Below are 14,380 nucleotides of genomic sequence, written 5' to 3' on the forward strand. Positions count from 1 at the left end.
GGAGCAATTTCAATGGGGTCCTCACACCATCGGTGCTCGGCCCTAATTACGGGAAAGAAGTCAGAATTGCAAGAAATAAACTCAGACTTACGAGATAATCAAAATTGCGAGATGTAAACTAAGAATGGCAAGATGTCAACTCGCTATTGCGGGAAATAAACTCAGAATTGCGGGAAATAAACTGAGAAAAAAGTCAGAATAGCAAGATTAGGGATATAAAAAATGTTTTTGTTTTTACTTTTTCATTCTGTGGCAGAAACAATCTTCAATTAAAGACGGTGCTAATCACTTCACTTATAAAGCCAAGGGGGGCTTTGTTGGAAGAGGAACTACTGAAAGGAAACCTCAAGGTGTGTGTGTGTATAAAGTCACTCATTTGGGTCTTTGCGAGTGCTCGTACCTGTTGGGACTCCAGGGTATTGTGGGAGTGAGGCTGAGATCTGGAAACAGGATACTGTTATCTCTGATGCGATCCAGAGCGTAGTGCATCTCACACAGAGGAAGTCTGTTCAACTGAAACTGCAGCTCCACCTTGCATCCAAACACACACAAACACCTGCTGTTCAAACACACTCTGCAGAGACTTTCTCTATTTATTCGCACACACTTTTTTAGCAAGCGCCTGCCATGTGCTACAGACAACACACACAGAAATGAACAACACACACAGAAATGAACAATCTCTTTAAGATAAAGGTAATTTAAAGGGCTTTATGGCCCATTTACATGTAGAGCAATTATGATTAATCTATTATCAGCCCACTTGGCTTGTTTCAAAATCCATGTAATGTTCTAGGACAATTTTACAATCATTTAAGGAACAGTGTCAAAGGATCATACATGGCAACAAAAGCTCAGCCCACACAGGGATTCCACCAGACAAAAGGATTCAACACTAAATACAGTGAGCGAGTGCGTTATGCTGGAGGGCACCGTGGTAAATAGGATCTGTTAGACGGAGTAAAAAATGGTAAATTAGGCCAAATCCCGCTCTTTTTTAGGGCAGCCTGCTTAGTGACTGACAGCGTCTCTGGGGTTTCTGCCATCGCAGTTCAATTTACCGCGGTAAATGGCATAAACGCGGCTACGCATCTCTGGCACGTCTCTCTATCACATGATAACTGAGACTGGTGTGTGCAATACTGACAAAAAATTATGATATTTGATATTTCCTGTGATTTTGTCGATAACGATAATTAGACGATATTTTGCTGAGTGTGTTTATTGTGTTGGTTCCTTGGCAGGTTTAGGACTGACGCCTAAAGTTTTTGATATTCTTCATATTATGTGGTCAGTTTGTAGCATTTTTACCTTTGAAAAGCTATTTTTTAAGCTAATTAACTGTATGCATATTTTTGTGTCAAATTTTTACATTTAATCAATAAATTCATTAAGTTTATAAGAGTTGATAAAAGTTGCTAGGGAGTTCTGGATGGTTGCTATGGCGTTGCTAATTGGTTTCTATGGTGTTCTGGCTGGTTTAGATTTCACATCATGCGATTAATACTTGCTAGACAAGGATAATTCCAGTCGCTTAATAAGAGTTGATAGAGGTTAATAGGGTTTTTTCACTGGTCACAAGTGCGTTGCTAGGTGGGATGATCTGGCTGGTTTCTAGGGTGTTCTGGATAGAAGTTACTAGTTTCTTTTTTTACTGGTCACTAGGGCGTTGCTAGGTTGGATGTTCTGAATGGTTGCTAGGTGTTCTGGATATTTTATAAGAGTAGACAGAATTTGCTAGGGTGTTCTGGCTGGTTGCTAGACTAAGGTATTCCAGTCGGTTTGTAAGAGTTGATAGAGATTACTAGGGATTTTTTAACTGGTCACTAGGGCGTTGCTAGGTTGGATGTTATGGCTGGTTGTTAGGATGTTCTGGCTATTTTATAAGAGTAGACAGAAGTTGCTAGGGTGTTCTGGCTGGTTGCTAGGCTAGGCAATTCCAATCAGTTTGTAAGAGCTTATAGAAGTTACTAGTTTCTTTTTTTACTGGTCACTAGGGCGTTGCTAGGTTGGATGCATAGATATAAACACTAGATGTCGCCTTGTATACGGCAGTTCAGTGGAACGAATGCGTCAATAGAGCCGCCATCTTAGAACAGGGGAGCCCCTCCTCTTCAATGCATCAGCGTCAATGTAGGCAAAGGTCTAACGGAAATAAAATCACCATAAATCGTTATGAAAGCGATTTTCAAATTTTTTTTGGTTCGTTCCAACGGTCAGACATGTATTTATCATCCAGTCCAGAGACAATTTAAGGTTTTGATATTAAGATAATCTACTTCTTTTTCAAAATATAGCCTAGGCTAATGCATAGTGCTATATAGGCCTACGTTTTTTAGTCGCATTATTTCACTTGAGTAAACTTAGAAATAACTATCACTACTATATAAAAATAAATATATAAATATATAAATAAATTTGCAAAACTTGGCCTGGCCACTAAATATTCAATTATTTTAATGATCACAATTAAAGTTTTAATTTTATTGAATTGAACAAGCGCAACATTTAGCATTCAATCAAATATTCTAAAAGATGTATTAGGCTATTAATAATAATGTTATTTCAACATAATATCTCATTATTTCGACATAATAGCCATGTGTGCGTGCAACAAGCAAGATGAGCATTTGTAAATCCGGTGACACGCGGATTAATATTAATATTATTTTATTAATAAACTAGTGTTTTCTTACAGTGTCGACTCGGCTGCAAAGATGAAGTTGACGATCGCCATAGTGAACGCGCCGAGAAATGCACATATAGATTACATAATCAGAGAGTAGCCTTTTTCTTTTCGTTTTGAATTATTTCGTTTAAAGACATTTCAAGCTTGGTGTATTTGATGTATTTCTCATGTCTGTGTGAGGCATAGACTGAGTTTTGTTAAGTTAGGATGAGATGCGCTCCAGTTCACGTGCAATGCAAGTGAGCGCGCGGGTGCCTCTGTGATTATATTGTCTGTTCGTTATTTGCTTCGTATTAATTAGGCCTAAATCCATGCAATAGTTTGATGAAAAAATGATTAAAATCAAGATACAATTTATACAAAACGAAATTCAGTTTAAAGAAAGGCTTTAAACAGTTGACATTTTCACAAATTCCAGCTTCCACACCTCCATCCCCAGGAAGAAACAAGCGCTTGAGCCCACTGTATCCTTGTGCAAAACGTACACATACATATGATTTGTGGAATTACAAGCGCCACACTGTTTTTTTCCAATAAAAGGTTTGAGTACAATCGGTAAAAAAAAAAATCAAAAGTTAGGAAAAACACAGCACAACACAGCCAAAAGTGGGTATTGAGGATCAACTCCTGCATATTGTACATTTTTGAATACAAGGTTTATTTCAAATAATATCTAAAGTGTACAGCACATTCACAATAAATTTCCTGTGCGAGAATCACAGTTCATTTTCTTCCTCCAAGCAGAGAAATGTACACTTAACTTATAAAAATAACAATTTGACTTCTTCCATCCACAGAGTAAATGTAATCCCATGCTGTCTGGTTTAGATTTCGTTCGTGTGAACATCCATACGCAGCACAAAAGTCCGGCATTATCCATGAATTCGAAGTACAGGCGGAGAAAGCAGCGTTACCTAGCTAGTTCCTATGACAAGTCCCCTGTCCCAAGATGGCGGCGGTTTTGACGCATGTTTAGAACCCCCAGGCGACATCTAGTGTATATATCTATGGGTTGGATGTTCTGAATGGTTGCTAGGTGTTCTGGATATTTTATAAGAGTAGACAGAAGTTGCTAGGGTGTTCTGGCTGGTTGCTAGGCTAGGCAATTCCAATCAGTTTGTAAGAGCTTATAGAAGTTACTAGTTTCTTTTTTTACTGGTCACTAGGGCGTTGCTAGGTTGGATGTTCTGAATGGTTGCTAGGGTGTTCTGGATATTTTATAAGAGTAGACAGAAGTTGCTAGGGTGTTCTGGCTGGTTGCTAGGCTAGGCAATTCCAATCAGTTTGTAAGAGCTTATAGAAGTTACTAGTTTCTTTTTTTACTGGTCACTAGGGCGTTGCTAGGTTGGATGTTCTGAATGGTTGCTAGGTGTTCTGGATATTTTATAAGAGTAGACAGAAGTTGCTAGGGTGTTCTGGCTGGTTGCTAGGCTAGGCAATTCCAATCAGTTTGTAAGAGCTTATAGAAGTTACTAGTTTCTTTTTTTACTGGTCAATAGGGCGTTGCTAGGTTGGATGTTCTGAATGGTTGCTAGGGTGTTCTGGATATTTTATAAGAGTAGACAGAAGTTGCTAGGGTGTTCTGGCTGGTTGCTAGGCTAGGCAATTCCAATCAGTTTGTAAGAGCTTATAGAAGTTACTAGTTTCTTTTTTTACTGGTCACTAGGGCGTTGCTAGGTTGGATGTTCTGAATGGTTTCTAGGGTGTTCTGGATATTTTATAAGAGTAGACAGAAGTTGCTAGGGTGTTCTGGCTGGTTGCTAGGCTAGGCAATTCCAATCAGTTTGTAAGAGCTTATAGAAGTTACTAGTTTCTTTTTTTACTGGTCACTAGGGCGTTGCTAGGTTGGATGTTCTGAATGGTTGCTAGGTGTTCTGGATATTTTATAAGAGTAGACAGAAGTTGCTAGGGTGTTCTGGCTGGTTGCTAGGCTAGGCAATTCCAATCAGTTTGTAAGAGCTTATAGAAGTTACTAGTTTCTTTTTTTACTGGTCAATAGGGCGTTGCTAGGTTGGATGTTCTGAATGGTTGCTAGGGTGTTCTGGATATTTTATAAGAGTAGACAGAAGTTGCTAGGGTGTTCTGGCTGGTTGCTAGGCTAGGCAATTCCAATCAGTTTGTAAGAGCTTATAGAAGTTACTAGTTTCTTTTTTTACTGGTCACTAGGGCGTTGCTAGGTTGGATGTTCTGAATGGTTTCTAGGGTGTTCTGGATATTTTATAAGAGTAGACAGAATTTGCTAGGGTGTTCTGGCTGGTTGCTAGACTAAGGTATTCCAGTCGGTTTGTAAGAGTTGATAGAGATTACTAGGGATTTTTTAACTGGTCACTAGGGCGTTGCTAGGTTGGATGTTATGGCTGGTTGTTAGGATGTTCTGGCTATTTTATAAGAGTAAACAGAAGTTGCTAGGGTGTTCTGGCTGGTTGCTAGACTAAGGTATTCCAGTCTTTTTGTAAGAGTTGATAGAGATTACTAGGGATTTTTTAACTGGTCACTAGGGCGATGCTAGGTTGGATGTTATGGCTGGTTGTTAGGATGTTCTGGCTATTTTATAAGAGTAAATAGAAGTTGCTAGGGTGTTCTGGCTGGATGCTAGACTAAGGTATTGCAGTTTGTTTATAAGAGTTGATAGAGATTACTAGACAATAAACTTAAAATATATTGTTAGCATAACAACATTTGTAAATGAGTAGTTATATACTTCATCGTTTTTTTTAATTCGATTATGCTGTTTGCAATGCTTCATTGTAGAGAAGATTGTAGTTCTTTCCCTCACTAAAGCTGTTAAGTACACAGTTGTGTACCTTTTTCTTTTGGTCCGATTTTGCATCAAATCAAACTTTTTTCATGTTATGATTCACCTCGTAGCTGGTTGGTTTGGTTCACGGCTTTTAACGCTTTAACCAAGACTACTCTGAAATCCCAATGGGAGAAATGAATGGAAAAAATACCTCCGGAACCAACAACGCTGAAAAAGTGTGTGGGCACTAATGCACTCTACTGGTTTTTATGGTGTACTGGCTATTTTAAAGGACTAGATAGAAGTTGCTAGGGTGTTCTGGGTGGTTACCAGGCTTTTTTGGCGAGCCAAGACAATTAGCGCATGTGGTTCTAATGGACTGATGTCGTGATATACCTGTAGCTCCTGATCCGCCACCAGCCCCAGCTCATCACAGCAGTTCTTACAGACCCGCAGGAAGATGTAGTCTTTCGTCTTTTCCTCGATCAGGGCTTCGTACACGCGCTCCTTGGCTCCAGAATTCTGGTTCTGACCCATCCGCTCCTTGAAGAGGGGCAGCAGGAGCACAGAGTTGACCTTTGTCATGACTAGCCGTCCAGCAAGCGTATCTTCAGACAGCGTCTCGGTCAGCTTGAACCGAGCAAACAGCTGTCCGTTCTGAGCGTACTTAGCGCCGCCAGAAATGCCAGTCAACATAAAGCTTGTCACCAGCTGCAGGTTAACCTTGATGTTGAACCTATGAAGAAAAGAAAACACAACATCGTAACTTGGGATAACGGTTCACCAGTTTCTGTGAATCACCAATAGAGACCAACAACTGAACATTGTTTATGTCTTCCTTTGCTTTGAACGTTGTAACTTTGCAACATTACACACTAACTAAAGTCAGAAAAGTGAAATCATAATCAACCACCTAAATCTGATGTAAAACCCCTAAACACTCCCCATCTTCCTTTAAACTCCCACAACTCTCACTTGCTTTTTCAAATAAGACCACCAATGACCTCTAGTGGCAACAAACTGGAATTATTAAGAAGACCATTGAATAACATTTCAGAATAAAGCCTTAATAAAGAAACAATATGCAATTTGATGCATAAAGACCCAAGTTTTATGCAATTTTCCAAGAATCAGGGTGCAACGCTTTTATCACCCCTTCAGGAAACAAAGCCTTTCCAAATGACCCGCCTTCAGAAGATCTGAAGGTTTGAGAGGTTTATTGCATGAAATCTTAAAAAATAAAACCATTTTGAATGTGTTAGTATCATGCAAACAAGTTGTCCTTCAGAAGAATTGTATATACAAATTATTTTCTTCTGAGTTTCATTAAATAACTGATACTTTTGGATGTTTTTGTATCTATCCATGTCAAACCACAAAGATGCATGCTGGTCTACTATTAGGGGCTTTCGCACCGGAGGAACCTTTTCATAGTTTCTAGAACTAAAGGGGATTTCGCACCAGGTACAGTAGTTATAGGAACTAGCCACCAGGGTGGTTCCTCGAGAACTAATGGTTCCCCTAGGAACGTTTTCCTGGTTGCATTCGCACCGCCAGTAGAAACTCTGAAGTGATGTAAGCCGCGCTTGAGGTTGTGACTTTTATTTTGACGGCACTGAGAAAGCCAGAGCCACACAGTGCTCATTAGTTTACGATCTGTCTAATACGTTATTAGATACAACTGTTATACATAGAAAGTAGACAGTAATGAAAAGGTATTAGCGTATGCCGTGTGGTTGATGTTTAGTGTTGCTGAGCAGAAATACATAATCATGTTTCGCTTGGTCTCCTCAAAGTTGCGTTGGGTTTTCTCCTGAGTGTAAAGATTAAGAGGCCTATCTATCACTGTGTTTTCCATGTTCGTAAAGTTAGTTTCTGGAGTATATATATATATAGGCTATAATCTGTGTTTACACAGCCTTTTTTAAAAATGGCGGGTGCTGGTGTTTCGCGTGCGTTTGGCCAATCAGCGTACACTAACGTCACTGGTAGTTCCTATAGTGTTGGTTTAGACCGACTCTGAAGTAGGAGCTAAATTAGCTTCTCCAAAAGGAGTTCCTAGTTCCTGTGTTTCAAACACGGCAAAACCCAGGTACAGAAAGCCCCTTAAGTTCCTAGAACTACCCTGTGCGAAAGCCCCTATCGTGGCATTATCAACTTCATATTTACCCACCCGGAGTACAGAGGTTAGGGGAACATTCTGGGAATGTTAGAATAACGTTCTACAAACCAAAAAACCTGCGCTCTCTTTCCGTTAAGAAAACTTTCCTGGCTAAACAAAAAATTACCTTGAAAAAAAATACTAATCTGAGTTTCATTAAATAACTGGTACTTTTGGATGTTTTTGTGTCCCATGTCAAACCACAAGAATGCATGCTGGTCTATTATTGTGCCATTTTATCAACTTCATATTTACCCAGCCCAACATTTCACATTATAAAAGCGAACTATGACTGGTTGATGTTGGCTTTCAGGCGGCTCCTGTGGACCGGACTTGATGGCCTACTCACTTGCTGACTTCTTTGTACTGAGCGATCTCCTCGATGTAGAGCAGGTCGTGCAGACGGGGCTGGTAATTGTCTCTGGTGAGGGTTTTGTCCAGCACGGACTGGGTGAAGAGCTGGTCGGCAGAGAGGGGGATCTGGTAGCGGGTCAGTAGACTGCGCTCTAGATCCATGTTTTCATTGGGGACAAACTCCACGATGGTTTTACACGACGAGTCCCAACGCTTCGCCGTCATCAGGAGCTGCTGTCGAGCCTGCATCAAGTGCTCCAGATCTGTGGGATTATGGGTAGTAGATTATGATAAATAACTGGGGTCCTACTTGACAATATATTGATGGTTAGGATCATAATAAATATATAACTGCCGTTCAAAACGTTTGGGACCGGTAAGATTTTATTGTCTCTTTTATCACTAAGGCAGCATTTATCTGATTAACAAAAAACATTAATTATTATTATCAATGTTGACATTTTTTTCAGGATCTTTGATGAATAGAAAGTTCAAAAGAACAGCATTTATTTGAAATAGAATCTTTTGTAACATTATAAATGGCTTTACTGTAACTTTTGATCAATTTAATGCATCCTTGATGAATAAAAGTATTGATTTCTTTTATTTTTTTCCCCCACAAAAAGTTTTAATATTTTATTTAAGATGCTGAAAATTCAGCTTTGATAACGGGAATAAATTACCTTTTAAAATACATTCAAATAGAAATTTTATTTTAAATTGTAATATTTCCCAATATAACGGTTTATTTTTTTGTATTTTTAATCAAATAAATGCAGCCTTGGTGAGCAGAGGAGACTCTTTCAAAAACATTAAAAATCTTACCGACCCCAAACTTTTGAACGGCAGTGTATATATATATATATATATATATATATATATATATATATATATATATATATATATATATATATATATATATATATATATATATATATATATATATATATATATATATATATATATAAAAAAAAATATAGGAATATTTTGGTTGGTTAGTTAGTAAGTTAGCATAGGATAGTTTTGTAGCAGGCTTCATTTCTTTGCTGCAAAAAACAGATTTCTGTATGAAACACTTCCTGGTGCTGTTTTGGGTTATTTTTGAAGACACTAACTTTCACTTTAAGTAAAAACAAACAATTAAAAATGAAACTAAAATCTCTCAAATTTCCTTTTGTAAAGTCATACATGCATGGAACCACATGAGATTAGAGTAAAACCATTTCCAATTCTTTAACAAGTAATTCTGAAGCCTTTTCCCGCTGTCCTACCTTCGATGGAGGCGGCGTCCACCATCACTCGCTGCATGAGCACGGGCTCAGAGCCAAAATCAAAAACCACAGTCTGTCTGAAGGTCCCGAAGATCTCTGTACTAAAGGAGACCACCACAGTGTAAAGGCAGTGGTCCATGCCGTTCTGCACCAGGCCGGTTGCGCTCCACTCCTGGCAGCCGCCCTCACACACCTCCTGAGGGACCTGGGCCGACGCGTCCCCGGCCGACACCGCCGTGACCGAGAAATGTGGCCGGTTGGCGTCGTAAAGAAGAGCGATGCGGTGTAGCGTGCGGACCGGCTGTTTGGGACAAAACAAATTCCTGTTTGCACTGGCTGAGAGATTTAAATCCTTTTAAGAACACTAACACTCTGAACGCAAGAAAAAGCATCCGTTTTAATTACATATGCAGGAAACAGGAAATTCAACAAAGAAAAAAAAAGTTTTTGTATACTATTTAGTATAATTATTTGCCTTTATCAGGGTATCTGCAGGGTTTTAAAATCAAATTTAAAGTCCCCCTGTGGTGAAAATCAGGCTTTTAATGTTGTTTATATGTCTATGTGGTGTTTTATTATGCTTTAAGACAAAATATGTGCAGATTCATAAGTCGACACCATTGCTGAGTATTATCTCCTTAAAACTGCAGTGAATCAAAGACAGTCTCAAAAACACGGTTTGAAATCGCTGGTGTTTCTGACGTCACAAACTACCTTGTAACCAATCAGATCAACATGTGATCGACAACCAGTGGATCTCTGAGCTGAGTGAGTGAGTGGAGGCGGGACTCATTTGCATATTCATAGAACCTCGTATACTAAATGAGGCAAGGGTGTAGAGTTACATTCAAGCTATTTTAAGGCATGAAAAACTTTTAAATATGTCATTTTGGAGATCAGAGATGAGTTTTAAGAGATACAATTATTGACTACAGGGGGACTTTAAATGATAGCCTTTCAAAAGTTTAATTATCACATTAATCCGCGATTCCTGGTTTTTCGTCCCCAAATTTAAGACCTCTTGAAACGATAATTAAGACTATTATTATACCGCTTAAGATATTTAAGATTTTTATGACCTCAATTTAAGACCTGTATCATTGCTGAAACCTTAACAAGTATTTTTCTATAGTAAATAGTGAGACTTTTCCTTTGAACATTATCAGATATGAATACTAATTTGACTCTTCACACTCTGTGGCTTGTGAAAAAAACAACAACAAAAACAACAACACAGCACTAGATTGTCCTAACCTTGCAGAAGAGCGTGAATGTCCAGGAGTGAGATGATTTCTTGGTGTTGACGGTAATCAAGAGATCGGAGTTGTGCTCCAGCGTAACTCCCTCCACACAGTCATTCATCTGCACAACAACACAAACCATCAAATCAATAGACAAGCAGGAACATCTGGGATGGCTCACATTTAACCGCTTCTGACTGTATTGACTGTGTGTAAAAATTTAAACTACACTCCGGTTTCGAGGAAGGGACTTCAGTAACTTCCGAGCAGTGATACACCGAAATATATTTTTTATTACAAAAACACCAAAACCGAAATTAAAGTTATTTACCAAGAGCCGAAAGCAAAAATACATTATACTTAAGCAATTAATTAAATCACATCAACTTTTTAATAAGTTAAATTAGCAAAATGCTCCTCTCTAGAGTTATTTTTTCTACCTAACTAATGAATTTCTGGACATTAAATGGTTTGTCTGAGGTAAATGTAACGTAAACTGTTTTATTGACGTCTTTCCTGAGTGATTTTATGAGACGATACATTTCGTCAAGTTGCTGTTTCTTTCAACACCTTCTGATGTTCATTCATGCTTATTTGGTGCTAAAACTAGTAGTTAAAGAGAAAGATGATCGGTTCTCTTCGCTGTCAAGTTTAATTAATCACAGCAACTTTTTAATGATATTTGATTATGATAACTTTTAAACGGTGGATGTAATAAAAACTTTTCATGACAGATTTATTCAAACATACGTTAAATAATGTCGACAACAGGCTAAGTAAATCATATTAATTATAATTATTATTAAATTAAAAATATTTAGCAAAATGCATAGCTTTATAGCTATCTTCTAGCTGACTATTGAGTTTAAGGACATTGAATGGCTTTCCAAAGGTAAACATGACGTATGTAACAAAGTAAAGAAAGCTAATATAACATGACATTGTTTACAAGCTGTTTTTTGGACATCTTTCTGCGGTTGAAACCCTGATTGAGTGATTACATGAGATTTAATACATTTCAGTCATACTTGTGCTTTCTGGATGGTAGGCACATTATTGACATGTTTATCTGTTGTAGCTTATCTACATTGTGTGAATGAAATACACTGACGGTCAAACCCCGCCATTGGAGAACCGACAATTAACAGTCACAGTTTCAGCCAATGATTTCAGCTCCTCAAAACTTCATTCAAATATTTTCGCTTGCCGAAATTTCGTTGTGCATCACTACTTCAATGTAACCGGTTTACTAAAGTGAAACAAAACACTTCTCTAGTGAACTGTTAAGATATTCGGTGAGGAGGACTGTACCACTCTCTCCGGCGTGAGGGAGTTGATCCATTTCTCGATGAGTGCCTCCATGTAGTTCTCGGTGAAGTGTTTGCCTTCCTGCTGCTGCTTGAGGCGGATGAGTCGAGAGGCGTAGCGCTGTTGCCATTCTGTCAGCTCCTCCTGAGAGTGAGCCGAGGTGCACTGAGCTCCGTACCGACACAGACCCTGCTCTAAAAACCTGACAAAATACAGACAAAACACCACATTATAATCAGGGTTTCACATTAACTTGTTTCACTCACCAGCCAATTTGACTACTACGTTTTTTAAGTTAACAGCCATTCAGAACTTCTACTAGCCAAAAAAAAAGAAAAAAAGAAAAAAAGAAATTAACCATATTAACTACATCACAGCTATATATATATATATATATATATATATATAAATAAATAAAAAATCTTATTCAAACAATATCCCGTCATCCAGCCATCTACTCCCTCCTCCCTTCATCCTCATCACCAAAAATGTGTTTTAGGTGGACAGATCAAGACAGTACAAAGAACAATGTAGGATGTTGGAAAATAATGTCTTTTCTGTTAACCAAATTGCTTCAATGCAAATGAACAAGTGCGCCGTTATTTGTTGCGAAGTGACGTGTGTGTTCAAGCAAGCCAGATTCTGCGCAATACACTTTATTTAATATATCATGATGACTTACAAGTTGAGTATTTGCACTAAATCTGCGCAGAATTGGCTTACACAAACTATATACAAGCAAAGTGAGTAAACATAATAAGTAACACGACGAATTGGCTAGTGATTTGACAGCGTTACCCGCCACAGTTGATTTTTAATTTCAAACCCTGATTATAATCGATCAGAGAGCAACAAAACACATGATCTGATCACCTGGACAAGGAAGCGGTGTAGAAAATCAAAAGTTTTGACAAAGTGACAAAATAAATCACACTAATTATGGTACTATTAAAATGTGGCATTATAATTCGATTATTTCTGGTGTCAGCCAGACTAAAATCATTACTAGAGATGCACCGATTGATCGGCTGGTGACCGGAATTGGCCAATTTCACGTGATCGGCCGTAACCGGCGACCGGCCGGTCAGTCTGACAAATGCCGATTTTATGCCGGTCAAATGCACTCGGGCGCGGCATAATTAACATCGCGCAACATCAGCATCACACGTGCACACGGAGCACATGTAGAAAACCTCGTGAATTACGTCCGTTCAGACCGCAAGCGCGTATTTTTTTTCGCCGTGCATGTTAATCATTGAGTGCATTCACAACGGAAGCAGGAGCAGTGAGCGTCTCAAGCAGGAGCGTTGCGAGCAGTGAAGCGCGTGTTTCGGCGCCAAGTCTATTTGCTGCACTGCTCACGCTCAATTAAAGGGAAAGCACACTTTTGATGGAAAATAGCCTTATAGGGTTTCACAAAAAAAGTGCCCAAAATGCACAGAATTTGCGTGTTTTAACGAACTGGAGCAGGCTATGTCAGAAAAGAAAACAAAGACTAATATTTATAGAAAATGTACCCTTTAAACTTGTTTTATTATTCAGTTTGTACAAGTGATTGCAATGGGCCTGAGTGTGTGTGTGCTTTGAGAAATATCTTAATACTGCAAGGCTATATTTATTTTGTTTTTTATTTATATATTATTTTATTGCCATTCCCTGTTTTCATACAGACGTTTCGTTTGCTAAATACATATATATAAAATTATTGGATATTGAATGTGAAAAGGAAATGGTTCTTCCACAACACTGCACTTTAGATGTGTGTGAACTATGCAAATTGTAAAATGTTTTATTATAGAAATGATATAAAATAAATATTTGTGTGTGCTGTAAAGTGGTTAGAAAAAATGAAATCGGAATCGGCTAAAATCGGTATCGGCAGGTCAAACTTAATGAAAAATCGGAAATCGGAATCGGCCCAGAAAATTGTAATCGGTGCATCTCTAATCATTACTATTTGCTGACAGGACTAGTGTACCTTTTACACAACGTGTATTCCTCACTACTCGTGACCCCACGAGGAGGAGGACGAAACTGCCAGCCTTCCTGAACATCTGCCCGGAGAACATCACAAAGAAAGCAAGAGAACAAGAAAGAGAGAGATAGCATGTCAGTGCAAACACCAAGCTCACAGAAGAGCCAGACCATCAGAGGTGAAAATGGATCCTGGATGTATTGTGAAACAGAAGAGGAACTCACCCTCCTCATTCTCTTCAACCACCTCTGACGACATTTTAGTCCTCACAGCCTGCAATCGAGACAACGCTTGTGATTAATGCGCAAAAACACACACTATTGTCTAACGTGTCTCTTAGACACGCACAAAAGCTGTGGCGAGAGGTACTAGTTCTTGGATTATGAAAGTCATCTGAAGTCAAGGGTGACCCATGTGCTTTTCACAGAGAAATGAGAACTGCACATAATTCCTTTCATATGGGAAATATAAGACAATCGTAGTAAATCAAACTGACCTCTATTTCTGAGAGAAGCCTCTTCAGTCTCGTCATGTCTTTCGTCATGATCCCATTCTATGACAAGCAAAATGGTTTAGTTAATTTCAGCAATTTAAAAGTAAAACGTTTACAATGTAAATGTGCAAGTTTTACAGGACAACTG

The 14,380-nt window shown here is 38.6% G+C and overlaps 1 protein-coding gene across 3 annotated transcripts in view; it reads right to left on the reverse strand.

Moving 5' to 3' along the window:
- helz (helicase with zinc finger) overlaps positions 1 to 14,380 on the reverse strand; it is a 75,553-nt gene that overhangs the window by 46,434 nt on the left and 14,739 nt on the right. For all 3 annotated transcript variants that reach the window (XM_081362791.1, XM_081362790.1, XM_081362789.1), the window contains exons 5-13: positions 14,236 to 14,292; positions 13,964 to 14,012; positions 13,743 to 13,818; positions 11,768 to 11,966; positions 10,470 to 10,577; positions 9,216 to 9,516; positions 7,940 to 8,207; positions 5,826 to 6,165; positions 401 to 531 (exon numbers count right to left, since the gene is read on the reverse strand). In XM_081362791.1, the coding sequence (XP_081218917.1) occupies positions 401 to 531; positions 5,826 to 6,165; positions 7,940 to 8,207; positions 9,216 to 9,516; positions 10,470 to 10,577; positions 11,768 to 11,966; positions 13,743 to 13,818; positions 13,964 to 14,012; positions 14,236 to 14,292 (1,529 nt within the window). The remainder of the gene's footprint in view (positions 1 to 400; positions 532 to 5,825; positions 6,166 to 7,939; positions 8,208 to 9,215; positions 9,517 to 10,469; positions 10,578 to 11,767; positions 11,967 to 13,742; positions 13,819 to 13,963; positions 14,013 to 14,235; positions 14,293 to 14,380) is intronic.

This window comes from Scardinius erythrophthalmus, assembly GCF_964197995.2.
Source record: "Scardinius erythrophthalmus genome assembly, chromosome: 1".
NCBI lineage: Eukaryota > Metazoa > Chordata > Actinopteri > Cypriniformes > Leuciscidae > Scardinius > Scardinius erythrophthalmus.